This window comes from Ischnura elegans, chromosome 6 (assembly GCF_921293095.1).
Source record: "Ischnura elegans chromosome 6, ioIscEleg1.1, whole genome shotgun sequence".
Classification (NCBI taxonomy): domain Eukaryota; kingdom Metazoa; phylum Arthropoda; class Insecta; order Odonata; family Coenagrionidae; genus Ischnura; species Ischnura elegans.
Window position 1 is genome coordinate 18,511,889 of NC_060251.1, and position 27,482 is coordinate 18,539,370.

General features: G+C 37.9%; 2 protein-coding genes across 3 annotated transcripts in view; one reads left to right on the plus strand and one right to left on the minus strand.

The window, feature by feature from the left end:
* The window catches only part of LOC124160157 (UDP-glucose:glycoprotein glucosyltransferase 1), a 59,675-nt gene extending 45,992 nt beyond the window's left edge, over positions 1–13,683 (minus strand). For both annotated transcript variants that reach the window (XM_046535911.1, XM_046535910.1), the window contains exons 1-10: positions 13,490–13,683; positions 13,129–13,354; positions 12,777–13,012; positions 9,256–9,447; positions 8,126–8,307; positions 6,082–6,277; positions 4,643–4,856; positions 2,342–2,559; positions 1,178–1,417; positions 190–366 (exon numbers count right to left, since the gene is read on the minus strand). In XM_046535911.1, coding sequence (XP_046391867.1) covers positions 190–366; positions 1,178–1,417; positions 2,342–2,559; positions 4,643–4,856; positions 6,082–6,277; positions 8,126–8,307; positions 9,256–9,447; positions 12,777–13,012; positions 13,129–13,348 — 1,875 coding nt within the window. In that variant the 5' untranslated portion in view covers positions 13,349–13,354; positions 13,490–13,683. The remainder of the gene's footprint in view (positions 1–189; positions 367–1,177; positions 1,418–2,341; positions 2,560–4,642; positions 4,857–6,081; positions 6,278–8,125; positions 8,308–9,255; positions 9,448–12,776; positions 13,013–13,128; positions 13,355–13,489) is intronic.
* Positions 13,684–14,093: 410 nt separating this feature from the next.
* Positions 14,094–19,874, plus strand: LOC124160159 (pyridoxal kinase). Its single transcript, XM_046535913.1, has 9 exons — positions 14,094–14,370; positions 14,649–14,657; positions 14,840–15,025; positions 15,093–15,192; positions 15,278–15,421; positions 15,503–15,623; positions 16,227–16,375; positions 17,763–17,948; positions 18,538–19,874. The coding sequence occupies exons 3-9, from the start codon at positions 14,918–14,920 to the stop codon at positions 18,651–18,653; spliced, it is 924 nt and encodes a 307-aa protein (XP_046391869.1). The 5' UTR covers positions 14,094–14,370; positions 14,649–14,657; positions 14,840–14,917; the 3' UTR covers positions 18,654–19,874.
* The last annotated feature ends 7,608 nt before the right edge of the window (positions 19,875–27,482 follow it).

Sequence of the window (27,482 nt, forward strand, 5' to 3'; positions counted from 1 at the left end):
ACTCACTGTACCAACCTTGTTGAAAAGTCAGTAACCATTACTGGATTATGCCAAATTTAAGATGCTCAGTAGTAACAATTAAAGATTTCAACACATCAATGTGACTATCATGCGCAATCACCAGTAAGATTACACTTTGACTTAGCAAGATGATGAATATTAATGAGACAGCATTATCTTGTTTCCTACCTGGGGCAGTCTTCGAAAACCAGAACGCTGGACAAAATCGTTTGCAAGTCTCCGTCCAATATCATAATCAGAGTCCTCTCCAAATATATCTTCCAAATCAGCAGATGGATATTTGGCCTTGAGAAGCTCAGCAACCTGTTCAGGCGTTATTTCTCTATCCTCAGCAGCTGCATAAACCTATGTTAAGAGAGGAAAACTCGTTAAAAAATACGTTGACAAGCAAAAATTAGGTGAATTAGAATTCACCACATTCTCTGGCAAAAAATCTTGTTGAGACTATTTTAGAGAAGAATTTCGACAACTAACTAAAAAGTTAACACTTAGTAAAAAAATACTATTTATTTAAAAATAATATGGCTGACATTCAGCAAACGTAATCATCCAATAGGCAATTAGCATACGGCCAAAATGAGGGGTATTTCAATTTAGTTGACACTGAATTTATTTATACCCCCTGTGCACACGATACGACAGAATTATTAGTGGACTGTATTTTGTATACACGCCAGGAATCATACACTATCCAAATCACTACTCACCTGAATGTCCTCAGGCAGCGTCGGCTCCAGACCCTTCCTACACGACGAAACATCCACAACTCCTACTTTCACGGCTAACAACCACGAAAACAATAACTTTAAACAATTACACTCTCGCCAAACAGGTGCACAACAAATAACAAACCAAGTGAGTGGCGATTATAGTATAGGACTCCCTATGGCGCAAACACTCCCTTTAAATTTGTTACACCAAATCCCGGTAGAATAAGAAAATGATGAAGGTTAGTCTTCAGCCAACTTAAGTGAGATGGCCACTCAGAGGAAACATACAAGCATTGAGATGTTTCATAAATACCTTTCTACATAGCATTAAACCACATTCAGAGAGATTTTTGTCGAGTAAAGTTTGAATATAACACTGGCCACACGAAGGAAAACAAGGGCAGAGAGGCACAGTGCGGGAAAATGATGCTCGGGAATGAACTCACATCAGTGATGAAAGACAGCCCTTGCAAGTGCTGCCCATCCTTTTCCTCAGATACATAGTTGAATGCTTCCAGCAACGCAAGTCCAGCATTTGTCTTTCCAGTCTCGCTAGAGGGCAGCATCTTCAGACCTCCCACAGCCAGGACGACACCCACCCTCAGAGGAGCTGAGTGGACCACAAAGGACTCCGCCATCTTCAGCAGCACTCGAGACTTCTCATCTGAAGGGTCGACTATGATTACCTGCACACAGATAATGTACAAGGATAAGAGAATAGGAAGATGACTATTAAGGCAGCAAATACAAGTCCTGGTCACCATAGGATCAACCAGTAAAGGCTGTGGATGGTAAATAAGTGGATGGGAATTAAGATGCATGCACCAATAGGAGTAGTGGCATTTATATAACAAATACAAAATTATTATGGTTGATCACTATATGCGTCTCTTACCCTCATTATGGCAGATATGCTTGAGATATTAATCAAATTGGCATCTGTAAGCAGCAATGAATTCCAATCATACAAATTTAATGCTCATTTTTCAATCAGTGCACCACTGTGATGCAGGCTGCTAGCAGGTAGCAGAGTACCCTGCTAGCAGGTAGTGCTTGACTTAAATAAGGATTATTATTACCCTATCAAACGAAGGAAACTTTCCGAACTTAGGTAATTCTAATGGGTGATTACTATGACATGTTTCCAATGCATTTCGTTTTCTTTGATGTTGGAAACTACCCTATTGGTTTTATCATGTGATTATTTCCCTGTGTATATGTTTCTTGAAATCAAGCTGAGGCATGGGCCATCAAATGTCTATTTGGAAAAATAATCTAGATTAATGGGGCTTTATGGTGAAGATTAGTTAGTGAAAGAAAGGTAAATTTCAAAGTTAAGAGATTGTAAGTACTATTGAGAAAGAGGTAAGGCCTGCAACCATTAACATCTTGCAGAGAGGAGAAGATACAGGGGTTATGATAGACAAATAAGTCTGAGTAAAATACATGAAGGCCAGCAGAATTCATCAGTGCCAAATAATAGGTAAAGAAAATACAAAATCACAACAAAATATCAAAAGGAAGGCCTTCAAGGAATGAGCATACATTTCCAATGGCAGTGAAAGATAGCTAAGTGTAGGAGCTACCTAATATGGAAACAGAATACTCACCAAATTATACAAATTCCGTCGAATACTTCGAAGCATGCCAGGAAAGGTTGGCCTCAGAAGTTCTGTCAATGACTCAGGCCATCGTCTATACTGCTTATCTTTCTCAATGTCATTGACGTATGTCACTGCAGAGTCTCTGATGTCAATTGCATAATCCTGAACGCCACTTTGTGAGAGATCAAGCGCCATCAATGGAGTCATCTGCTTCCCTTTAATACCTGCATTTATACACAACAGTAAAATTGCATCAGCAGACATAACCACACACACACCATCACTAGGAAATAAAATAATGGGTTTACAAAAGTCGCCACTCGTGTCGCTGACGGACAAATTAATCCTAGTTTCACGAGGAAATAAGATATAATTAGGGGTGTTAACCAAAATTTAATTAAATGATGATGTGGTCTATCAAATTCATAACTTTTCCATTACATTCCTCACAATTACAAACATTAACAATACAAAATATTGGAAATAATGATCGCATTGCACTCATCACAACGCCATGGACATTTTTGAAAACAGATTCAAATACAACTGAAGTGGCAACAGAAAACAGCCTTCAATGGGATGGATTTGGGCCTCCTCTTTACAGTCCCCTTGGGTTCATACATGGCACACACTGAGTTAAGAACCAGTTCACAGGACTGAATGCCGGCAGCATCCCACATAACCTACCTTGAGCAACTGAGATTCGGAAAACTCTCCAGTACACACACTTTGCAAGCACAATAGAATGATTTTCTTTGCAAATTGGAGGCCCAATCTTATGCCCCAGCTACGGCTTCATCTTCTAATACCGGGGGAGTTCACAAGCACCAAATGTAAATGAGACAACTAAGCTAGGACAGAGGAAATAACGTCTGGTAGCAACTTAATGCTGTTCCCAATTAGAATTCCATTAAGAATAAATGAATTCAACTTATTTTACCCATAGATTTTCAATATTGTCGACCCAGATTTCAACCTCATGATGGAAAATAATTGCATAGGGTTTAAACTTGGATGAGAAACACCCTTAACTTATGAACAAGTTGCTTTCCAAGACCTTGTCCATAGGTTGAAAAACCTCAGCAAGACAACGAAAAGTGAATTTACCCTGCAGAATACAACACTGCATAACATTTTTGCACTGACTCATGACTGTGACAAACTGATCTAGCTGCACGTGGGACGTGGCTGAAGCCAAAATAATTTTGCTCCTCACAGTAAGGAAGGACGGGCAAAATGCTGAACAGTTCCTGACTTAAGAGCAGTTTAACTTTATCAGATACTTTTTTAGACTATGCGCCAAAACGCATTGCATCAACCAATCTCAAAGATGCCAAATTTTAAATTTCGGCATTGAATTTTTTGAATGCTCTTATCTCTGAAAGTTTGTAGGTAAAATGTTCATGAATAGAGGGCTTACTGCATGTATTAAAAACTTGAGTTTTACTCAATTCATTTCTTGTAGTAGTAACACAGCTCCTGAAAGCAGATCTTACTCTGATGGATTTTTGAGGAGCACTCCCCTTCTCATCATTACACAAGAGAAAGGGAGCCTTTCCTTATCTGCGAGGGGGGATAGGCATCTTAGCACTCATGCTGTGTGAGAAGCATTTGGTTCACTTGAAGGAGGAGAGAATGATTTTTGATACTTCAAGGGTAGTTGAGCCTTGAGAAGAGGAGAAGGCATTTATAGCCTGAATCTTACAATAATTTTTTTCTGTTCCTTACAGGAATAGAACCAGAAAGGTCTCTTGAAGGACAGTAGAAGTTATATTCATCTTCTGAATCAAATAGTCATTTTCAGCATTCCTTTTTTGCTTCTACATACTTAAATTTACTATAAAGTATCAGAAATTCTTATTTTTGAAGCCGGAAAAATTCATCTCAAACACCCATTTCTCATGAATAATTTGAGATATCCCTCAGAAGGGAAGAAAATATGATCATATGATTCAGGCCTACGTAGCTCAGTTTGTATATATAAGGAGGCTTATTAAGGTTTCATATGGGCCAATAGGCATCTCAGACCCTGCCTGAGGAGTTATAAGGCTTCTTAGCACCTTAAAGAGGGTGGAATGCCTCTTGCGACTTCTAAGAGCATAGGATAATTCTTAGCGCTGAAAGGGGAGTTGGAAGGCTTCCCAGTTGCTATGCTCAGGGGATATTGAAGTTTGATTACCACTATAAGACAGATGTGACATTGGTAACCACAATCAATGTAATAAACAGGGTACTAGGTTGCCGACGCAAAAAAAAATCAGAGCAATAAGCAATTGAACAGTAGGCCAACTTAATTTAAATTCCCACCTATTTTATGAAGTCCTTCCATAGTCCGAAGCTCTTGCCTCAATGCCTCAAAAATGGTCATTATGTCTGCTATGTCCACATCAAAAAACATTCCATTGAGGAAGAGGGCGGTGTCCATGGGCTGTAGATTCAGGGTGGATGCAAATGCGGCTTGGTTCAACTTAACCTCCTGACGCAGCTCCTGCTGCACCACTGTTCTCACCAAGGACCTCGCCTAGAAAGTAATCAATTGTTTAAATATGAATAAATCATGTACCGGTCTTTTCAGCTAAACATTAGTAAACAGATAAGCAAATAAGTTTGAAACCACCTCAAAGAAAGATGCATAAAACAACAATGACAATAATTAACAAATCAATCCAAACAAAATTATATTTATATGACATCCATGAAACCATTCATAAAGCAAACTATAGCCTGCTTTCATAATCTACTGAGTAGAGAATTCAATATTCATTTCAATACCATGGAAATGGAAAACAAGAGTGGAAGGCCATACTCAGAGGGCCCTCATCAACAAACTGTGAACAAATTAAAGCTGTTAACCAAACAAATAAAAATTTGTCTATGACCCTATGAGGTAAACCTACAAACTAAGGATCTAGGTGGGGTTATATATAGGTAAAAGAGCACATGCAAACCAGTAAATATAAAAAATTTCACTAACAAAGCTGGATTTTAGGCAAATTCAATGCCAATGGCAATGCCAAATTCCTAAATAGTAGATATCTACGTTAACATCTACATAATTCTTCCGCTTTAGATCCTTCATCACCTTCTCTACATATCTCATCCATGGCCCATCTCTGCTGTTCTTCCCTTCCACCAGCCCTTCAACAATAATTTTCATCAGACCGTTATATCTCACGATGTGGCCAATTATACTGCGATTGATATAATGCAACTAGAAGTCTTATATTCACGGTGAAGCAAAAAACCCCATACTGTTCCTTAAACTTTTATTTGCTGTCGACTAGTTTTGACGGCTATAGAGTCACAACTCGCACTGGGTTTTTTGCTTCACTATGAATATCTCATTGTTCCATCAAGTCACGTCAAAATCAATTGATTTCATTAGTAGTCTTAAACTAAAGTTAGCCAAGAAGCAACACCTCTCAGTGTTCAAAGTTCGGACTTTGCTCCCGCACTGTGGTGCAGTGCGCATGGCTTGGTTTGCTACTCGCATAATATGCTCTCAGCAGTCTAGACCTTCTTGTCCGGTGTAGTCTAAAAATTTCCACAGAGGGGAAAAATGCCTCGGTAGCTTAACTGACTAGAACACTCAACTGGAAATCAGGAGATACAGGTTTGAATCCTGGTCAAGATGAATGATTTTTTTGTTAATTCTGTTGAATTTTCGCACAATTTGTGCATTGCAGGTGACTCTGTAAAGTTTTGACGATTGCTGGTCCTGGTATGCTTAAACAAATGGCACTTACCTGCAATGGGAAATTCTGTGCAATATGAGTGAGCACTTTGAGAGCTTCTTCATGGGGACTGCTCATTATCCTTTCAGCAGCTTGAAGACTGAGTTCCTGCAGCTGCCACGCCTTCAGTGGGGCTAGATCACTAGTGGAATCCAGGAGGTGTTGATGGAGGCGACTTAAATTCTCCAACTTGTCAGGGTATAGTACCCTACAAAACAAAAAAAAAGACATTCAGAAAACAATAAAAGGTGATTTTAAATTTCATTTTGTTGAATATTATATAATTTGTCAACATCATAAATCGTTTAGGAAAAAATTTTCAAGTAACCCAATTGGACACTCCTCTCAGCTCATACAAAGTGCTTTAGTAATGTTCAAAAGTGAAGATTTTATTTAGATATACCAGACAAAATTAAAAAACAATTCTACACATTAATATTCAACCGTACGCATTTGCTATAAGTGATAAATTTTCAATGTAATTGTACTTAGGCCTAATACGGTGGTTTCCTATTATTGTTTTATTGCCTAAATCGAAAGATTATTACTCCTGGAGTACGTATTTCATGCTTTTAGATTTTCAAATGACGATATCTATTTTTTGCGATTAAATGAAAAGTGAAAATTTTCAAGCACGCGAAAACGCGACGGTTAAGTATGAATGCTGGGAAAACTCTGAGTGATGTCGTTCTGGTTCCCACTGCCGCAAGTGAGGTGACCTTGGGGCGAGGCTCCGAGCGCTGATACGACGCAGGATGCTAGCAGGTAGCAGAGTACCTTGCTAGCTGGTAGCACTTGGTTTAAATAAGGATTATTAATACCTTATCAAACGAAGAAAATTTTCCGACCTTAGCCAGTTTTAATAGGTGATTATTAAGACATGTTTCTCTGAGCTCTGTGCCTCATGCATGCATTGATAATTTCAGATGATGTAATACTCCTATCTACTCGTATAGAAACTAGGTCCCTGTGACGTCACGTGGAGTGGCATCACATGGGCACCAATCTGGCCTTTTTCAAATGAGGATAAAATTGACCCTTGCCATTCGTCTAAACCGGGATTTCTAAACCAAATAATTTGTATATTGTGAATACACTAATGGTGGGTAACGAATCGCAATCAATGCCTTTCGTTTTCTTTGATGAAGGAAGCTTCCCTATTATATTTCTTCAGTATTTTACACATCACAGTCAGATTAGCGAGAATACAAGATGTGACCTATGTCATTATTCTGATTTGAGTGAAAAACTGAGCCCAGAAACTCACTCCAAATAGGTAGGTAATCAATGGAGAGATAGTTTTAAAACTTGCCCCAAATACACATCCACAATCTCTTTTAAGTCTGTAACTGGTCCACGTACTGAAAAAAATAGGCTCAAAAGGACTTCATGCAATAGAAGAAGGGTGTCCCTCGTAGATCAAATCATCTACATACTACTCAGCAAGCTGCCTCGATAGGTGTGTGGCAAGGGATGTTAGGACACAAGCCATTTGCAAAAAATGGAATGAAAAGGACGTACATATTGGAGTGACATGACTTCTAAGCCACACCAACAATTTATTTAAGTCCTTTACTGCGCAGGGGAAAAATAAATTCCTAAACCTATCCATTTAAAAAAATATATCTCTTCCTTTATCATAGCTGTCGGACCTAAAAACATAAAGTTACTAAGAATATGTTCTCCACGTTGCTCAGAAAGATATCCGTCCTTAATTATTCAAGCACTCGCAGCTGGACACATACCCTCCAAGTCTCTAGCACCTAGCCCATTTCAAGTACAAAGCTGTGTAATTCTATCTGTTCCCCCATAGCAGTTGATTGTTGCAGTTGTATATGGATTGCACAACTTTCCTTCGTATTTTAATTAGTTCATGGACACTGGCCCATGAACTCTTTAAGGACTCCATTGAGCAAGTCTCTAATGTCCGGGGATCAGAAAAATCTCAAAGAAAAATCATGTTTCGCCTGACATGATTGAATTTAAGGGAATGAAGGCTGGCGACAACCAACAGGCAGATACACAGGGGGGTAAAAAAGGGGATTGTGGCACTCACTTGAGCCGATGGAAGTTGAACCCTTCCACCTCATCATCCTCTTCCTCCTCTTCGTCTCCCTCCTCAGAACCTCCCATCCCTTTGCTCTTCACCTTGGTGTCGTCTTGCACCTTGTACTCGGTTGACTTTATCTGAAGTTCAACTCCATAGCCAGACAGACGAACTCGGCGACCTGAGCGCTCCTATATTGAAGAGAGAAAGCTCCTGTAATTATCACATGCCTGATAATGTGAGATGAGATTTCTTCTAGAGTTATGACAACATAAAAAGAAATTGACACAGTAATGCTTTGATAAATGCATAAAACTTTGCATATTTATTATGCAGCATAAAGAGTGTAGTAGAATTTGTACAAGTCATACTTTTTAGCTCAGTTATATACATGCACAAAAATGATTGAGCAACTCAAATAACAGATAACAAGAAGCTATGATTTACCAACAAAATTTTACAACAGGAATTTTTTTCAGATCAGGACTTCAACACAAATCAATTTATTTTACCTTATTTGAATTGCAAATGAACATGGCTTAGTTAAGAGAGTAAATTCCAAGAACTATTATGCAAAAATGTTACGTAAACATTTCACAATTTGAGACCATAGCGGCATATTAATATACTATATGCATGCCAATACATAGTTAGGCCCACGATTCAATTCCAGTCCACTCAAATGTTTTTCACTTTCTAATGGCCAATGCATAAGTAGAGATCCGTGAAATTGGCAATGCATCCCAGCAGAAGATTTCTGCATACAAAAACTTGACCTGACAGGTGCACTAATTCACAAAGAGCTAATATAACTATTTAAAACCCTTAGCTCCGAGCAATATACAAAATGCTGGAATCAACCCTGAAAGTTTTTTTGCATAAACCAATGGTGAAACAGCAGACCCAGATAATATTAATTGTACAACCAAATGTAGGGTGTAGTAAACTCCTACACAATAACAATGATCTACTTATAACAAAAAGTGTTTTTCACAGGTACAACACACATTTCTGAGCAAGCACCTAAAAAGAGATAGTTGAGGAGGTTTTTTTTGGAGCTGATCATGCATTAACATACTCAGTTGCTTACATTAACATGAGGAAGTTGCACCGTAAGCATCATTAAGCTTCACAGTTACCTTAATGTAGTGGCGAAGGACATATTGCACACTGCCTGCAGATGCCAATTCTTTCAAGGCACTGTGGAACGCTCTCAGTTCTGGAGTTCCTAGCTGCCCATAAAGCACCACTACCACTCTTCCATCTTCATCCGCCTCGGCTGAGGGATACTTGTGGTCCAAGTCAAACAACTCTATCTTATTATCCTTTTCCTGCAGATCAATACAAGTAGTAGAAAAATGAGTACCTGATGCAAAAAAAAAAAATGCTACAGATTATTTGACAGCCAAACTAACATAAAGCTGGCCGTCCTTTGTTACTCTTCTGCCCACGTTATTTTCCCCTTGTTACCCATGTATTAATGACTATTGTAGGGAGATGCTAACCTACATTCACAAGAGAGCACTGGGCTTTGATCCCTGTTTTTTAGGGCTCTTGCTTCCTTACCAAAGATGAATTTGCAGAAGAAAGGCCAAGTCTTCAAAATGGATACATGCTGTAATGTGATACATACTGCTCAAACTTACAGACTAGTAAATTAATCCTCCCGAATTAGCCTAAGATTCTCCACAATTTCAACTACTGAGGCATATTCTTCCCATGCAGAGTTTTGCTGGCTACAAAGTGCAAAGTGGTTCACATTACCAGACATACAAAGCCACAGAGCTCCACCTGCCTGAAATTTTCAACCTTTAGACAGAGGATCTTTCAAGAAAGTCTTTCTAGGCAGGTGGAATGCTGGGACTTGTTCATGTTCCCACCATGGGTTTTTGTTGAAGCTAGACTACACGTCGCTACCCCTGACACAACAAGCATATTAATGCTAGAAGCCATGCAAGAGAGGATGAAGCCAGGGGAGAGGCAAGCAGAACATTATCGAAGACACAACTGACATGCAAGGGAACACTGTACCTATTGACAGTTGTAAATGAAGTTGTTGCAAAAAATTATCTGAAAGGATTGTCTTTCTCTACACTATCATCCACTGACAAGAGCTCCCTGGATAAATGGTACTAAAACAAAAATTTCAAGTGGCTAAGGCCTTTAGCAACAGCTATTTATTGAAAACCTTCTTGGGATAAAGACTTTTGCAACCATACTTTATCCTAAAAATAGCTGCTAATGCAAAGTTTCACAATTATTTAAAATTAAAAAAGACAGCTAATGACTTATGCTATTTTTTTCTGAAATCACAACTCTCTGGTCACGGCTGGGGAAATTCCTTAGGCATTGAAAAATAAGTGAGTTAAACAATGAGCATTGAGAGGTGTCTCCCAATAATCTATACACGAAGGGCATATGAAAAGTAGGGTCTCCAAAGCCTAGGCATTGCAGTATGCAACACTGCACAAAATCTAGCCATCCTGTTGTGTTTTTCGGTCCTTACCCCTTGCCGTCGCGTAAACAGTTTCTCATTAGTAAGATAATTATCCCCGCAGCACCTATTTGCGATGGGCATCCCAATTGCTGCTCCCTCTCATTGTAAGTGTGGACTCTGTCATTAAGGGTCTGCATGGGATGATGGTTGCTCCGACTGAAATTCATCGGCAATTCGAAGAAGTATGTGATCCAAAGTGCATTTACTTGAAAAATGTACGGAAGTGGAGTAGAAAATTTACTGCTTGCCACCTCAACATTTATAATGAGAAGTAGAATTCTAAAAATGAGAGGGCAAGATTATGGCTAATGTCTTCCGGGACAGAAAATGTGCCCTGCTGGTTGATTTCATGCCCAATGATACAAAAATCAAACACACGAAGCACTATTAGACCCTAAGCAAACTTTGAAGGGCTATCCAGAACAAGAAATGCGGCAGGAAAAGGCATTCGATAGCACCAGAACAAGGCCTGATGCCCACAAGGGACAAGGATGTGGCCCACAAACCAATGTCTTTCATCGAGCGATTTGGACAGAGGGTGATTCATCAACCACGTTTCAGTCCAGGTATCGTTCCCTGTGAATATCATCTCTTTCCGGCCCTAAAAAAAGATTTGGGAGGGCGAAAATTTGCAAAAGACAACGACGTTCATGAAGCGGTTCTTACCTACCCATGGTAAGTGGCAGGAGGCTAGCTGTTCACGCTTTCTGACCATGTAATATGCTTTGGCAAATAATCTCAGCAACTATGAAAAAAATTTGGAGACCTTACTTTTCATATGCCCCTTGTATATGCAAAGGAGGATGTCTGTTGGTCTGTCTGCTACGCATTCCCATACGGCTGGATGGATTGCAACCAAACCTTTTGCTGAAGTATGCGTTCACACAACGTTTTAGATCTGCACACACATGGACACTCATAATTGTTAAGGTTGAGGAGCAGGGTACATGCTGATTCCATGTGTGGTTCAAGGAAATAGATTTTTCCATTGTTTGCTGTTACTTGCCATGCGACCATGAATTTTGAGTTCCCAGTTTCCCATTTCTCTGGGTAAGCCTAGAGTTTAGGTGGCTGTTACTGATAGTGTATTAAGGCCTGGTTACACGATACATTAATACGTACGGGTTAATGTCTAAATGTATGAACGCGAGAATGAAAGCCAAAATGCACCGTGTAACCACCCAACTTGTGCGAATGCATGAACGGAAAATAGAACCTGTTCTAATTTGGTTCATGCATTCGTACATGTTCCGTTCAACAAAAATCATTCACGCAAACGTACATTAACTTGTACGTGTTAATGTACCGTGTAACCAGGCCTTTAGAGCTTGGTGAGTAAAATTATGAATTTTTTCCAAGATTTTCGAAAATATGATGTACACCAAGGAAATACAGTGAGCAAGGTAGTGTGGTTTTACTAACATGAAATGATCCCATCCTTTGTTTAAGGCCATTAAAAAATAATCAACAGATGACATAGATTGCTAATGAAACATTCATTAGGCTTCTGTGGTACCTCAATTAACGAAATCCTGACTTATCTAAATTGAACTGTTATCTTATCCACTGACTGGAAAATAATTTAAAAGATAAAATCATTCAATTGTGCATTATCTCTGCAATACTACCAAGCTAAAATTTCTCAGATGATTTCAAACGAATTGCAGGCATTTTAGATCATCTTACTTAAGCATTCTTTAACCTCCATACCATTAACTCACTGATTTGATTCTATGATTTTTTAAGAGCCAGCAAAGTAAAGAAAATAAATTCACAAGGCCAGCTATTTCTACACACTAAAGGGCTATAAATATTAAAGGATGCATGATATTTAATGATGCAAATAGTGTCATACTCCAGTGGTAGATATATTTTGATTGGCACACATTTGTGTTCCCGGCACAAACTAAGGAAGTTGCAGAGAGAAGACTATAATAAAATGGCATGTCATAGCTTGAAGGTTAATAGCTTCACATAAGCTGCATACGTGGAGAGGGTTAGCTATATATAAGATATCAGCCCAAGTGACTCGGTAACACCTCACAAACCAGAACACAACCTGGAAGACCCCACTCAACGATTCATAAATATTCACAGTGATCTACTAAGTGCGGAAATATGTTTCACTATATTTCCACGAGAATTTTAACAGCCGTAACTTACCACATTGGATAATAGTCCACCAACTTCATTCACATTACACGTAAGCTGGCCCCCAACATCAGCTACTGCTACACATTCGGAAGGCAAGATTCGATCAAATGCAATTTGAGCAAACATTTCCACCCTCGGAGAATGTATATGCAGAGATAAGGCAAACTTCATTAGGGACACTTGCGATGGAGTCAAATAACCCTGGGCTTCCAGAAGGATGATTTCATACTGGTCCTTTTCAGATACTGAAATAAGAGGGCAAATCTTAAAGGCCTAATGTTGGACCAAAAGGCAGGTAATGCGCCGCAGAAAAATGGACGCTTTGCACCGAAAAGTACAACCAAAATTCTCAAGCACTTACACAAGTGAAATTTATCATATTTCTCTTGGCAAAGAGCGTCCACAAACACCCAGAAACCTTCGGGATTCTCCTCGGCTATGTATTCACTAGCTTCTAATAACAGCGGCGCCGCGGGCCACTTGGCTTCAATAAAAGTTGTAACCGATTTCGGTTTCTGCTTCCCTGAGACATTTGATGTCACTAACACTAAGAAAACCAAGGTAAAATGAAGATTCCACATGTTTGCCTGAAAGTATAAAGGAAATTAAAAAGCATTTAAAACACATGATAAACGATGGGACTCTTTCTGATGGGCATTTATAATACAAGTAAGTATCGCAATAATTTGATTTTCAGTTTCAATTAAAGAGGCTCAACTTACCTTTAAACACTAGCAAACACGCTTCTCGAGGAACATAGGAGGGTTTTACACCACTATCATATGAGAAGTCACTCAAATTGAAATTAAACCATTCATTTTTTCACTTTCTCTTGACTAAAGACACAATCAAACAAAATTCTTTTTGCATATCCGTGATATCCGTCCCCGTCGGCTTTTCATTCCAACCAATCAAATTTGGCCGTGTATGTCAACACGCTACACTCTCTTCTTTTCTATAAAGAAAATGGACGTGCGAAATTCGTCGCGCAGATCCTAGATGATCGCGCGGAACGTCAAGTAACTGAATACACACGGTGAACCTATCAATTTAGTTATCTAAAAGGCTACTTGTAGCGCTAAAATCTGCAACTCCGTGTACTAAAGAGGTGAATTTCGTAGAAATCCGTGGAATAAATTCCAATCGGGCTCAAGTATAACAAAATTTAAGTTTTTATCCTATAAATAATGCGGTTCTTTTGCACGAATAAACTCCGAATAATTAAAGTGTAAGTGGAAAAACAGTACCATATGCGACTCGTACGCCATGACTTAAAATCAGCAAAGAAAAACTTTTAGAAAGACAGTCTTTAACTTCAGTGTCTAGGGTTTCTTGCTGGCGCAGTGTTTGAATTCCATTCTCACTCTCAGCAACAGTGATATCAAAATTGCGTGTTCCTCTTATTCCTCGAAGTTTCTCTGATTTATTTGCGTTTACATCGCCACATAATTACTTAAATAATTCTGTGGTGTATCGTTAAAATCTATTTCAAAACATTTCCGTGTTGAAAACACTCGCTTCTTATTTAGAAGTACTACATTTGTTCTGACAATTAGTACCACTGAGGCACATCTTGAATTAAGGATCTTATATATTAATTCAGGTATAATCCAGATACTTTTAGTTAAGTCTCGCATATTGAGTAGGCGTAGGAATTGTGTATGACACCGTCTTGAAAATCACGGTTGTGCGTCTTCAGCGCTGTTTACGTCTGTGCATGTTCGGAGTAATAATCCGAGCAATAAATTAATATACTTGGTTGATGCTTGGACAAGGGAAACTAATACCTTTGATTCTTTTTATTTCCCGTCTTCTTCTACCTTATTGTATTTTTTGCTGGTACGTGCGTTGTCAACGAATTTCGTCTCTTTGAAAATTTAGATTCAGAAGGTAATTATTTAAGTTACGCTAATAAGATGAATTAAACATTTATATTCCTATGCTCACTTGGAATCTAATTCAATTGAAACTGAAATGCTATAAACTTTTCTCATGAGTTCGACTAATATATCTTCTGCGTTAGTGCTTCGGTTGGTACTATGCTAATTACCAGAGTATTTTATGCTTTTTAGTTTCAAGTGCTTGAATGAGAATTGACGGAATATACGCTTATCGCCCGTGCCCACCCTTACGTATCCTTCGGTTGCTTCATGCCTTATCTCGTTGCCATGGCTGAACAGCTAAGAAGGGTTCTCTCAATTCAAAGTCATGTCGTTTCAGGTTACGTGGGAAACAAGAGTGCATCTTTCCCTTTACAGGTATCATCGATTCATGTTGTTTTAATGTTTTATACTGTGCACATTAAAAATAAATTTCTCTCGTCAGGTGCTTGGTTTCGAAATTGATGCAGTTAACTCCGTACAGTTTTCGAATCATACAGGTTACGGCTATTGGAAGGGTCAAGTGTTGAATGATACCGAATTAAGTAAGAATTTTCCTATTTCGACATTTGTGCGTGTACTTTGGCATATGGAACACCTGTGAAATTCATTTTTTGTGTGTGATTTCAGCGGACTTAGTGGAAGGACTTCAACATAATAAACTAGATACATACAGCCACCTTTTGACTGGGTATATTGGGTCAGCATCATTTCTGTCCAGTGTTGTTGGCGTGGTACAGCGTCTGCGGCAAGTTAATCCGGGTTTAATTTATGGTGAGTTCCACGTCTTTGTCGGACGTTTAATCTTCACTTTGTTTTTGCGTATGTATTGATGGAACTCTTAAAATTTTGCAGTGTGCGACCCAGTTCTAGGTGACAATGGTTGCATGTACGTACCGAAGGAGCTTCTTCCAATTTATCGAGACCGTATTATACCAATGGCAAATATTATCACACCAAATCAGTTTGAGGCAGAGTGAGTATATGTTACGTGTTGATTATTTTTATGGCAAATCCTTACGCATGTTTAAATGTACATTTCTTGCATCACATACTTTGCATTTTGAGAAAATTATTTTTATCATTAATGTAGATTTACTATGGGTTTGATTACTTATGGATAGATATCAAGCAAGGGATTAGGTGTTCTTATTAACATGCATACACTCACTGCTACGGCTGAATTTCAACATGTCGTTTACAAGAACATTCAGGGTTCTCCTGTGAGGAGCTAGAGAGAGACTAGGCGAAGTCGTCGAAAATTGTTCGAATGCTAGGATAAGCTTTAATGTGCTTTTGATAAATATGGTTGTTACAAAAAAACTGCATTTTCATGAAAGGGATGGGAATTTTTAGTGTTAATTGGAAGTTTTAAACTGTATCTACCTATCAACTAGTATTTCTTTCCTTTATGTAAAGAATGTACATAAATGGTTATTAGCAGTCATGCATAGTTTTTTAAAGTAGTGAACCGATTCTAATAATGGAGCTCATCCAGCATTAAAATATTAATCATGCTGTTTTCCATTTTCATTGGTGTCTGATTTGGTTCTTCACAATGCTTTATTAACTTTTTCAGGTTACTAACTGGAGAGAAGATAAAGAATGTGGAAGATGCTAGAAGGTGTGTCAATCTTCTTCATGCTAAAGGCTGTGAAACTGTTGTGCTGTCCTCTACTGATCTTGGATCAAGCGATCATCTCCTAGCTCTAGCCAGTAGTGTCGTTGGTGAGAAATGCCCTATTGTATTATATTCTTGATTATTATTATTATAGGGTTATAAACCCTGAAAGGAGAGAGCCCAACTACCCTCGGAGTCCGAGATTATGCAGAGTCCATGCTAGGAAGGGTTGATGCTGAGAGTGTGTGATTATCTGCGAGACCCTTTTTAACGAATGTCCTCCAAAATGATCTGTACAGAGGGGATGGAAGAGTCTCTTTGGGATCGGTGCAGCAGTCATGCTAAGGAGAGAACTTCAGTGTGTCAAAAGGGTTAAAAAGCAGAAATACCTAAAAAGGCTATTCCCAAATAATAGGGTGGTTTCCTATTGTTTTTTTGTTGCCTAAATCGAACGACAATTACTCCTGGAGTACGCATTGTACGCTCTTAGATTTTTAAATGACGATATCTATTTTTCGCGATTAAATGAGAAGTGAAAATTTTCAAGTGCATGAAAACGCGGCGGCTAAGTATGGATGCTGGGAAAAGCCCATGTGACATCATTCTGGTTCCCGCTGTCGCCATGTGAGGTGACCTTGGGGCGAGGATATGTGCGCCGCTGTGATGCAGGCTGCTAGCAGGTAGCGCTTGGCTTAAATAAGGATTATTAACACCTTATCGAAAGAAAGAAACTTTCCGGCCATAGGCAGTTTTAATATGATATTTAAGACATGTTTTTCTGAGCTCTGTGCCTCATGCATGCGTTGGTAATCTCAGACGATGTAAAAGTCCTATCTACTCGTATAGAAACTAGGTCTTTGTGACGTCACGTGGAGTGGCATCGCATGGGTACCAATCTGGCCTTTTTCAAATGCGGTTAAAATTGACCATTGCCATTTGTCTAAACTGGGATTTCTAAAACCAAATAATTTGTATATAATGAATACACTAATGGTTGGTTACGAATCGCAATCAATGCCTTTCATTTTCTTTGATGAAAGAAACTACCCTATTTTGAAACACTATTTTAAATGATCAGTAGGACAAGAATATAAATAAATGTATGAAATTCAATCAAAATATTAAATCTCCAACAAAATTTTGGATGCTAATTTACTTACCAGGTAAACAAATAAATCATAAAATTAGGGGATTATGTAGTTTACTGTTTAAGTCTTTGAAGCATGAGTGTATTGTGAAAAAATAGCCTGAAAAAGTTGTGTATTTGCCATTTTTCTTTAGTCAGGCTGTTACAGCCTCTGATGGACTCAGCTTTTTTGCTCTTATTCATATTCACACTGGTACTCATATTTTTTCTAGTGCAAGTTTATCCTTCATTTCTCTATTGTAGTACTTTGCTGGTGATATTTAGTTGCTCCTTTTCCATGTATGATTATGTAATTGTTCCTTTTTACTCTTCAGAATGTTCTAATTCTTATTTTCTTTTCATTGCAGGGAAGAAAATGTTTGCTACCATCCGTATCCCTCGCTTCCCTCATAATTTCACTGGGACTGGTGACCTTTTTGCCTCGCTGTTGTTGGCTTGGATGTCCATAACTGAAAGTGATCTGAAGGTTTCTCTCGAGAAGACTATTGCCACCATGCAGAGTGTTCTCAAGAAAACTCTGGAGTATGGCAGGAGTGAGTATCTTTCCATCCATATTTCATCATTTGTTTACAAGTTTATGCATAAGTATATGACTATTATACTCAGTGCTGTAGTTGGGAAAAAAATTTAGGCGGTACTCACCAAAAATTGCCAACAGCTGAACATGTATTATACATCTGGCCACGATTGAAATTTCAAACTCTAACTCTTATATGAGTTTCAAGTTGTGTCACAAGATAACTCTGAACAAGTAAATAATCATTTTTGATTTTTATGTCTGAAATCCATTGGACAATTTACAGTAGGGCTATTTTCTACAGATTTAAAAAGGCAGTTTAACCTTTATGCTTGAAAAGAGTTTGGATTTTAGGGGGTATGCCATACTGGCCCAACTATAGCCTTGATTATGCTTGAAAAAGTTAATTTTAATTCCTCAATATTCAAAATTATGTGATCATTGACATTATCGTGTATTCTCACAAAGGAGAAGGTGAAGTTACTCTTCACTCACTTCTGTTGACAATCTGCCTCTGTTCTCCATTACACTGTGTGAAATTCCTTCAATCTCAGCATGCTTTGTTTTGATTTAGTACACTTTTTAAATGTGTGTATTATTTGCAGGTCAAACTCCAGAGGGCAGTGAAATATCTAAGGCTCACTTAGAATTGAGACTGATCCAAAGCAAGAGGGAGATTGAAGATCCAAAGCCAACCATAGAAGCGGAAGTTAATGAGTAGGGACTGATGGAGGAAATAGTAATCAAGCATAGAATTGTAGTTTTGATCACCAGATTCAGTTTAATGCTTGTGTAAATGCATTTTATTTTCTTACTTTCAATATTTTGGTGACTTTATATATTCACCGAAGACTCAATAACCACCAACTTATTTAGCAAATTGAGGCTTTGTCTTCCATTGATAGCAAATTGCTTGGCACTTGCTATCAATTTCTTTGATAAACATATGTTGTACACATTGTTGGATGTACTTGCTGAATAGTGTAATGGTTACTTCTAGGGTTGGACTCATTAGATTTGTTCCATGTTTGTATCCTGAAAAGATTTCTATTGAGTAGCAATCACATTTTATAACTAGCTTCATGTTGATTGGTGAACGTCTGTGGAGCAATTCTCATTCAATGTTTTATATACATTTCACCATTTTTTATACATAATTGTAATCGTCAACCACTCATCACATTGCTAAGTACTTAGTTTAAATTGTATGCTCCGTTCACATGATTACAGTACTTTGCTCCCAAAAAAAATATTGGGCAGTCCTGGGAGATGCATACCTAATATAAAGAAGCCAAATGCTAGTTATAACAAAAATTGTATTCAAAGCTGTGTATGTACTGTTGTTGCATTTATTACTTAGCTTTTTTGTGATCTTTTGGTTTCATTAAGTGCTGTAACGTAGGGACCGCTTTGGTAATTTTGGAGTTTTGATGCTATAGCATCATTTTCAGGATATTGGAATGTAAAAAAGTGGTCTTCGAGGAATGCTTGCATTATTGTGTGCAACTGCTGAATGATGGGTGCAGTGGTATGTTGAGAATGGATGAGTTTGGAAGAAGGGTCAGGACGTTAGTAGGTTATCAGCTGCCTGGGCATTGTCACATCAGGTGAGTGGAAAATGCTGTTAAAGTGCTGTGTAGAAACGTAGCATAATTCATTGGTACTTCTCTCATAAGTTCTGCTGTCTTCATTTGTTCAAAAACTTCTGGTCTTCAACCTCTTGAGTTAGAGTAGGAGAATATCGGGAATGGTTTGGATTCAGCCTATTACAATATTGCTTTAACTGGGGAAAATTACTGAAAGTTGTTATGTTGTTATAGTACTAGTATAGTATAGTACTGTCGAAGTTAATGAATGGCATGTACAAGCTCTTCCCAGTTCCAGCATGTATGGGCAGCATGTATTGGTGCCTGATCCTATGAATTATATGCTCTCAAGTCTTTCTTTGTTGTTGTATTTAGCCATGAGGTTGTTTTCCCTTGGTATGGTTATCTTTTTCAGGATACAGTTTACTGGTGAATTTTTTAACATGTACTTGGTCAAGTTTTAACATTATGTATACTTTTTAATCTACCTTTTAGCATTTGGATCTATTTTACCTTCCAGCATGTTCTGTGCGAACCACATGACATGGTCCATGTCAGTCGAATTTTGACTTATTTGGTCAGTTTATTTTATGTTGCGCTCCATTCCGGCTAGTCTGATCTTTCTTCATTACCTTTTATCCCAGAAGCTATCTTTACTGGAGGCCCATTCATGGCTGTGGACTTCAGTCAACTCTCTCACTTCATTGTGTGCAGTACAATTTGGACCTCAAAGGCTTGAAAAGTAATGCTTTGGCAGTATTTAATAATCTTAAAAATCAGTTCTGGCTTTCAATAAATTAACATGTTTTGGTGCTGAAAAAATCATGGCATCATACTCCGAGAAGATTTTGGAGATAGGAGTAGAGTTGTGAGGAAGGCAATTATACCACAGGGGAACAACTTACTTCTGAATATTCTTTGAAGGCCGCTATGCATGGTGAATGATCATGCCATCATTACGCCGGGGTGCGATCATGCGAGAAAAATAGAACATGTTCAAATTTTCACTGAATTATCAAGTGCATGATGGTTAATTCACAAATTTTTCCGTTAACTGTGTATAGCGGCCTTTAGATACTGAGCATAATCTTGAGTTGTAGAACCAAGCAGTAAGGAAGGATTTTGGACCAAGAAATCATGAGGCTAACAAATCAATCTGCCTCTTTTGTTGCTTTCCTAATGTTGAAGAGAGAGGCCAAAGATGCATATAAATTATTAGAGACCAATTTCAGTGTAGTTGTGGAAAATACACTTAAAATATCTCATTTTCTACGTAGACTTTGAAATTGTGTATTCCGGTTGTAGCCTTGTGAACATTATTTTACACCAATGTACATTGTGGTCTTGATTACTCTTCCTTCATTCAGCTGTTCATTAGCCTATCATTTCTCTAGTCAGTGTCACCAAACACTCCCCTACTTTTCCTTTCCTCAAAACTAGTTGTTGTTTTTATTAAGGCCTGTTTACATGGTACATTAACCCATACGAGTTAATGTCTAAATTTATGAATGCGAGAATGAACTCGAAAATGCACCATATAGCCACCAAACTTGTGCAAATGCATGAATGGGAAATAAAATCTGTTCTAATTTGATTCATGCATTCATACTTGTTACGCTCCGGTCCACAAAAAAAGTTATTCATGCAAACTGACATTAACTCGTACGTGTTGATGTATCGTGTAATCAGGCCTTTAGACAGGTGCAAAAAAGACTGTATGGCACATGAAGCATGAATTCATCATTCCTGATACCTTTTCTTAAGACTTGAGTTAGCCTCTTAAAATTTCCCTGCCCCTTTTAGCTATATCTGGGTCATTTTCTATGACTTGAAAATGTGCAAAAAATGAGTAAGCTTTTTGAGGCAGGTGGGTGTATACACATGCCTACTAGGGTGGTGCGAAAAAACTCAAGTTCCAAATTTCGTGTCGTAATAGTGCGGAAAAGTTGCGATATGTTAGTACAAGAAAAACAAAAAAAGAATTATTAAAATCGGACGTCATCTTCCGATCCCGCAAAGCACCTGAAAAAATGACAAAAATGAAAAAAAAAAATTTTTTTTGTTGTAAAAAAATTAAATTAAATTAACATCTTTTAACGCTGTAGCAAAAAATGATTACAAATAGCATAGGGTATTATTTATACATGCATATTTATGGCTTTTGACTGTTATTACCGATCGCACAAGATCATTAAAAATGTATAAATTTTGCAGTTTAGCCGATTTTTCAGAGTTGTGTCATAATAACTTAAGATAATATTTGAGTCTAAATTACATGTTTGATTATGCAGCTCTTCCTTTGTTTACATATGATTTAATAATATTTAAACAACCCAGAACTCACCGCGGAGAGGTGGCTGCACTTTGAGTTCTACCCACACCCTCCATCCATCTAACCAATGAGGGTTACTGCTTCAAACAATATTTAAATTTTTTGTCCTTCTTTTAAATTTTGACTTTTGAAAACTACTTTGTACTGCGATTTAGTGGTAAGGTCTGGCATAATGGACCTTGATTTGAATTAACCCTAATAAATCCATCTCTGGATCGATAGTCACAAATCTTAAGGGATGCCTCCGTTACCAATTTCACACACGGCTCCATTGCTTGCGTGTGATATGGGAAGTTATAATATCCCAATCTTGTTTATCGCCAGATGCAATGAAGGAAGCTATTTCTTCATTAGTAATTATTCTCATAAGAAGAGGTGGAGTAGATAGTTTGACTACATTCCACTCAATCAGTTCTATATGGTCAGCTATTTCGAAGTTCATGGTAGGAGTAATGAAGTTTACGATAGGTTTGCCTTTTGGTTAAGTCTGTCTGGCTTTAAATACTCTTTTAAGCCCCAGCTCTCTAATGTGCCCTCTGTAATAAAAAACCATCGCCATCAATACATTCTCTTCGTGATCAAAGTTAGAGTTCCGTTCAATAACAGGGAAAACTACTTTCTTTTAATATCCAGGTATGTATCGAGAGGTTTCCTTTGCTCTGTTCACACGAGCCATCTAGCATGTGAAAATGGTCCAGTATCCCGGTTTGCTAAGTCATTTGGAAAGTCGCCACTTGTGATTGCTTGACTAATGTCAATAAGGTATCTTTGGTACTTGCTCAAAATTTATCTATCAACTTGTAGAATTTCACATTCAATTGTTTGGAAATGCAGTTTGGAAGCTTTCCATAACCATTCATATTAGTCCAATTGGCCCACTTATGATTTTTGGCCACTTGTTTCACCATCTAAATACTGAAAAATATGACAAAAGTAATTCAATGAAATGAAGTAACCCAACTGCCCACTGCAGCGGGTGTCATTGGTGTTTTACGAGCTTTCAATTAGTGCAACCTTTCCATCTAATATTGATGTTCGTGCCATCACAGCAAACTAACTCTAAGAACTCTAATGATAATCCTTGATCAGAGAGATAAGATAGTATGGAGACCACTATATCTTTATCAGACCCGGAGCTTGGAGAAACATAACTCAAATACACAAAAGCTGGTTCTTTTATTAGAGAATGGTGTTCCGCTATAACTGTCCGACAGTACTAATAATAATTTGTTACTCCTACATTTGTTTTTTACATCTTAATACACTCCTTCGATTCAATCATTTCTATTACTATGGTATTGTCTACCCTTCCGTCAAAGTATAACCGTGTAGCTCACCTAAATCAAGATGGATTTGCTGTAAATCGCTTATAATATTTTTCTTTTCCCTTTTAATTCTACATCGGTCAATGAACTTAGAAGTATATTCTTCAGTTATAACACCAATGTCTACAAGTACACTTGATGCTATAGCAGCAGCTGTACGGTGATACACCCCGCATTGATCACAATGAAAAGCTGTACTTTGGAATTTTACCCTCATTTGCCATGGTGATTTATATTTTTTTGGATGTACTTGGCATGTAATCTTCCGAGTCAACAAATTTCTCCTTGATTGTTGAACTATGCGTTGCGTCATTTAAAACCTCAACATCTTCACTTTCGGTTTCAATAGGGTTAACATGCTGCCTTTTTAAAGTGAAATTTTGCGTTTCAATTCTAGTGGTCAGTTTTATTGTCTTTTTTGATCTAAAGAGCTAATTAAAACTTCTCAAAAATTATTCTCAAGTATTACCAAACTCTGAAAAATAGGCGAAATTGCAAAATTTATACATTTTAATGATCTTGTATGATCGGTAATAACAGTTAAAAGCCATAATAATGCATATATAAATAATACCCTTTGCTATTTGTAATCATTTTTTGCTACAGCGTTAAAAGGTATTAATTTAATTTAATTTTTTTACAACGAAAAAAAAAACAATTTTTTTCATTTTTGTCATTTTTTCAGGTGCTTTGCGGGATCGGAAGATGACGTCCGATTTTAATAATTCTTTTTTTGTTTTTCTTGTACTAACGTATCGCAACTTTTCCGCACTATTACGACACGAAATTTGGAACTTGAGTTTTTTCGCACCACCCTAATGCCTACTCTATCAGGTTGGTTGGAATCTTCCAGCTGCCAGACCCTAGGTCTCCTAAAGACTTTGATAGACTTCATGGGCATTTATGCCAAAAAATCCCGTTCCCCCATTCTCATGAGTAACATAAAGTGTATTTATTTGTGCCTTTTTTTGAGAAGCTCTGCATCTTCGTTTGCTATCACCTAGCTATCATGATGGGTTTCAAACAAATTTGGCTGCATAAATTTAAATCAATGAAGTGGACAATCTTGTGTATGTGCATGATAAATATTTTTCTGAAGAAATGTGCATTAAGCATTAGTACCAATGCAGTGTACTGAATGCCAATAGCAGTTTCTACCTTCAATCATCCATATCGCCATGCGATAATCCGAAATGGCTCTTGAAGGAAATTACTACTCAAGCGTCTATAAAAACTGCAAAATTAGATCTGTTGAGCATTGTCATCTCTCTCTGGGATAATGTCAATTTTAAAACCCTAACTGCTTGAGTTTTTCTCTCTTGTGAAAGCATGATTTTTATGTTGAATGAGTATTTATTTCATATGTGCTAGCCATAGCACAACAAAAGTCAAAGGAGATAAAATATCCATGGAATCAAGCTTACGCAAATGGGGGTAATAAGATTCAAATGCTCTCTCTAAAACTCTTTTGGGAGTAGAGCTTTAAGTGAATGTACTTGCTGGTCTCTACCCCAAATTTATTCATCATCATCTTTTGGTGTTCTGCCCGTCGGCAGGTCCCCCGCACCAATGCTGTCTCCATTCCCTCCTGTCTCCGGCCATCTCCTTGAAATCTCCATGTCTTCCAATTTTTACGTTGTCGATAAACTTCAGCCTTCTCCTTCTTCTGACCCCTTCCACCAATCCCTACAAAGCTACTTTCAAAATTCCATTCCCTCTCATCAAATGTCCCAGCCAATTACCCTTCCTTTTATGTATTTTGTCCTTCAACGTTCTTTTCTCATCTACCCTGTTCAGCACTTGCTCATTCCTAACTCGTTCCGTCCACCGTATTCCCTTCATCTTCCTCCAAACCCACATCTCAAATGCCCTAATCCTGTCCCTGTCTCCCTTCCCCATCGTCCTAGTCTCACATCCATACATAAACACACTCCACACAGCATTTCACCAATCTCTTCCTCAGCCAACCAACCTCTTCTTCCGAATTTATTTTAAAGAGGAAATATTCTTTATCAATGCCATCAGGAGTATTGTCTCTCCTTAATGAAGCCGTCATGAAAAATAACCTAAAATTTGATAACTTCTGGCAATAGACTGGTGATCTTCCCTGCTTCTCTAACACTTAAGCTCTTGTTTCTGATGCCTTTATCATATTTTTAATGCAGTTTATGGCTTGGCAATGGACTCCAGTGCAGCATGTGAAATGATAACTACCATTGTTTCTTGCTTGCATCATTAACCATCTTGCTTGTTGTTAGGTTCTCATGTACAGTTGGTGAGCTGCTAGTAGATGTTCAAAAGTAATGATGCATTGCTGGTGTGAGTATTGCACATGGTATAGTTTGTTTTGACCAAATACATATTGTGTGGTGCCTTCGGATTCAAAGCCATAGACTGAATTTTTCCAGGGGCTTAGTAGAAGTTGTTTGTATTGTGTAATGTTTTATCGTGAATATTTTTCCATATGGCTCTTAGTAGAGCAGAGTGATGTAAAACAAGGTAACTAATTTCAACGTAAATGGCTTTGGGTTTTGTGTGACAAGGAGTAAGGATTTGATTTTCAAAACAGCAGTAATGTCACTTAATTACCTCAATCTTGTCTTCCAATCCCTTTGGGAATTGATGTTGTCTTGTGGTTAACGTATACATAAAAAGTTAAATGAAATATCAAAGGAATAAAGTTTTGCCTTAAAAGGCTCAAGATTATATTATAGCTTATAATTCGGAGTCATTTATTGTTGTGGATGGTAACATTTTCAAGAAAGTGTATGCTCTTGCTTTTCACCATGGTCATGCCCATGGAATAGCATATTATCTATACAAAGATAGCTACAGGCAAAGTTGAACGTTACTACACACCATGTTATTTTAATTTTGATTCCTTCTTTGGACAACAGCTTTCTTTCTTTTTTAGAACTCTGGTTCATATGGGTGTTTACGTAATTGTTTCAATTCCTAATGTGTTAATGAAAATATTGTTATTATTGTTGCTTTTGCAATGCACTCCAAGGGGCGATTATCATTGCATTACATTGTTACATATATATTTGCGTTGATTTGCTACTTTTACCCCAAAGTTCAAGAGTGATTATTTTCTGATATTGTTGCAATTGTATTGTACTGTTATTTTACTTGCAAATGCAAGAGTGATAATTTTGAAACAGTAAATTTTTTTTTCATCCTTTGGCAGAAAAATGTATTAATTCTATGAAAAGCACTTGTGTTATATCAGGGTAGACATAAGTGACATGTTCAGCACGCAGAGGTGTATTATGGGGGAATCAAGAGGGGGACAACCTCCTCTTGTAATCTATGGAAAAATTGGGAAGATGGCATACTTAAAGATTGCTCTCAGATGAAAGTTTATATTTCATTAGTTTGACAAGCTACATTTATTTTAAATTTACTATTTGTGCCAACCTGCCTGTTCTACAGGCAAGTTAAGTCTGCTGTGCTACATGTCGTCGTCTTGTCGCCTATTGTTGTGGCACTTTGCCTGTCATGGTGTTGCGCCTGTTGCTGGTTGCTAGAATTTTGCAAAAGAAAACCACTGCAGTGGGCAGACAGGAATTAATTGTGGCTTGCCACTGTTAGTCTCCTGGTTTGTGGACAGGCTCATTTCTGCACGTTTTTTGCCGGCAACTTTACGCAATATCGATCTACAGCACTGGGAACAAGTATAGAATGTGTGTGCAGAAATTCTTCATCAAACGCAAATCACATGATGTGTTTTCTTAGGCATGCATGGTGTCATTCAAACACAACGTTACTCGTCTCACAAAGTGCATCTATGGGCAAGAATTTTTTTGTTTGCATTCAATGCCGCCAGACCACTTCGACTAGCCACGGATGAACTTCCTGTCATTATGATGTGGTGATCATCTGTCGCCAAAGCATCTTCCATCAGCAGACTGCTTTTTATTCTCGCAACCAATGCGAGCGGACCACTTCAGCTCCACTCTGCGAATTCACTTCCTGCAGCTCTCGACACGCGCCATAGTGGGGGCAAGGCAGGGGGCCACGCAGTTTACGTGCAATGCAGAGCAAATTAATTAAATGCCCCCCTTACCACCCTCCCCCCTTACTGTGTATAGGAATGAACTTAATCCACCACTGTCATTAAAGTTATCAGTGACGAAAGTAACTCAAAATTGAATTCACATGACTAAAAAAATATGTCAATATTTGGATAGAATGTGATCCTGAAATAGGCTTGTTGCAGCTTGCTTCACTCTCATGTGTTCCATCTGCCAGTCTCCTGATGTTGCAAATTTATTTTCCCTTTGCATGTTCAATAAATTGATCTA

Coding starts and splice junctions, on each gene's coding strand:
- LOC124160159 (XM_046535913.1), top strand. CDS start 14,918: ATGCCTTATCTCGTTGCCATGGCTGAACAGCTAAGAAGGGTTCTCTCA. Junction 15,422..15,502: donor TAATCCGGGTTTAATTTATG/GTGAGTTCCACG, acceptor AAAATTTTGCAG/TGTGCGACCCAGTTCTAGGT. Junction 15,624..16,226: donor CCAAATCAGTTTGAGGCAGA/GTGAGTATATGT, acceptor TAACTTTTTCAG/GTTACTAACTGGAGAGAAGA.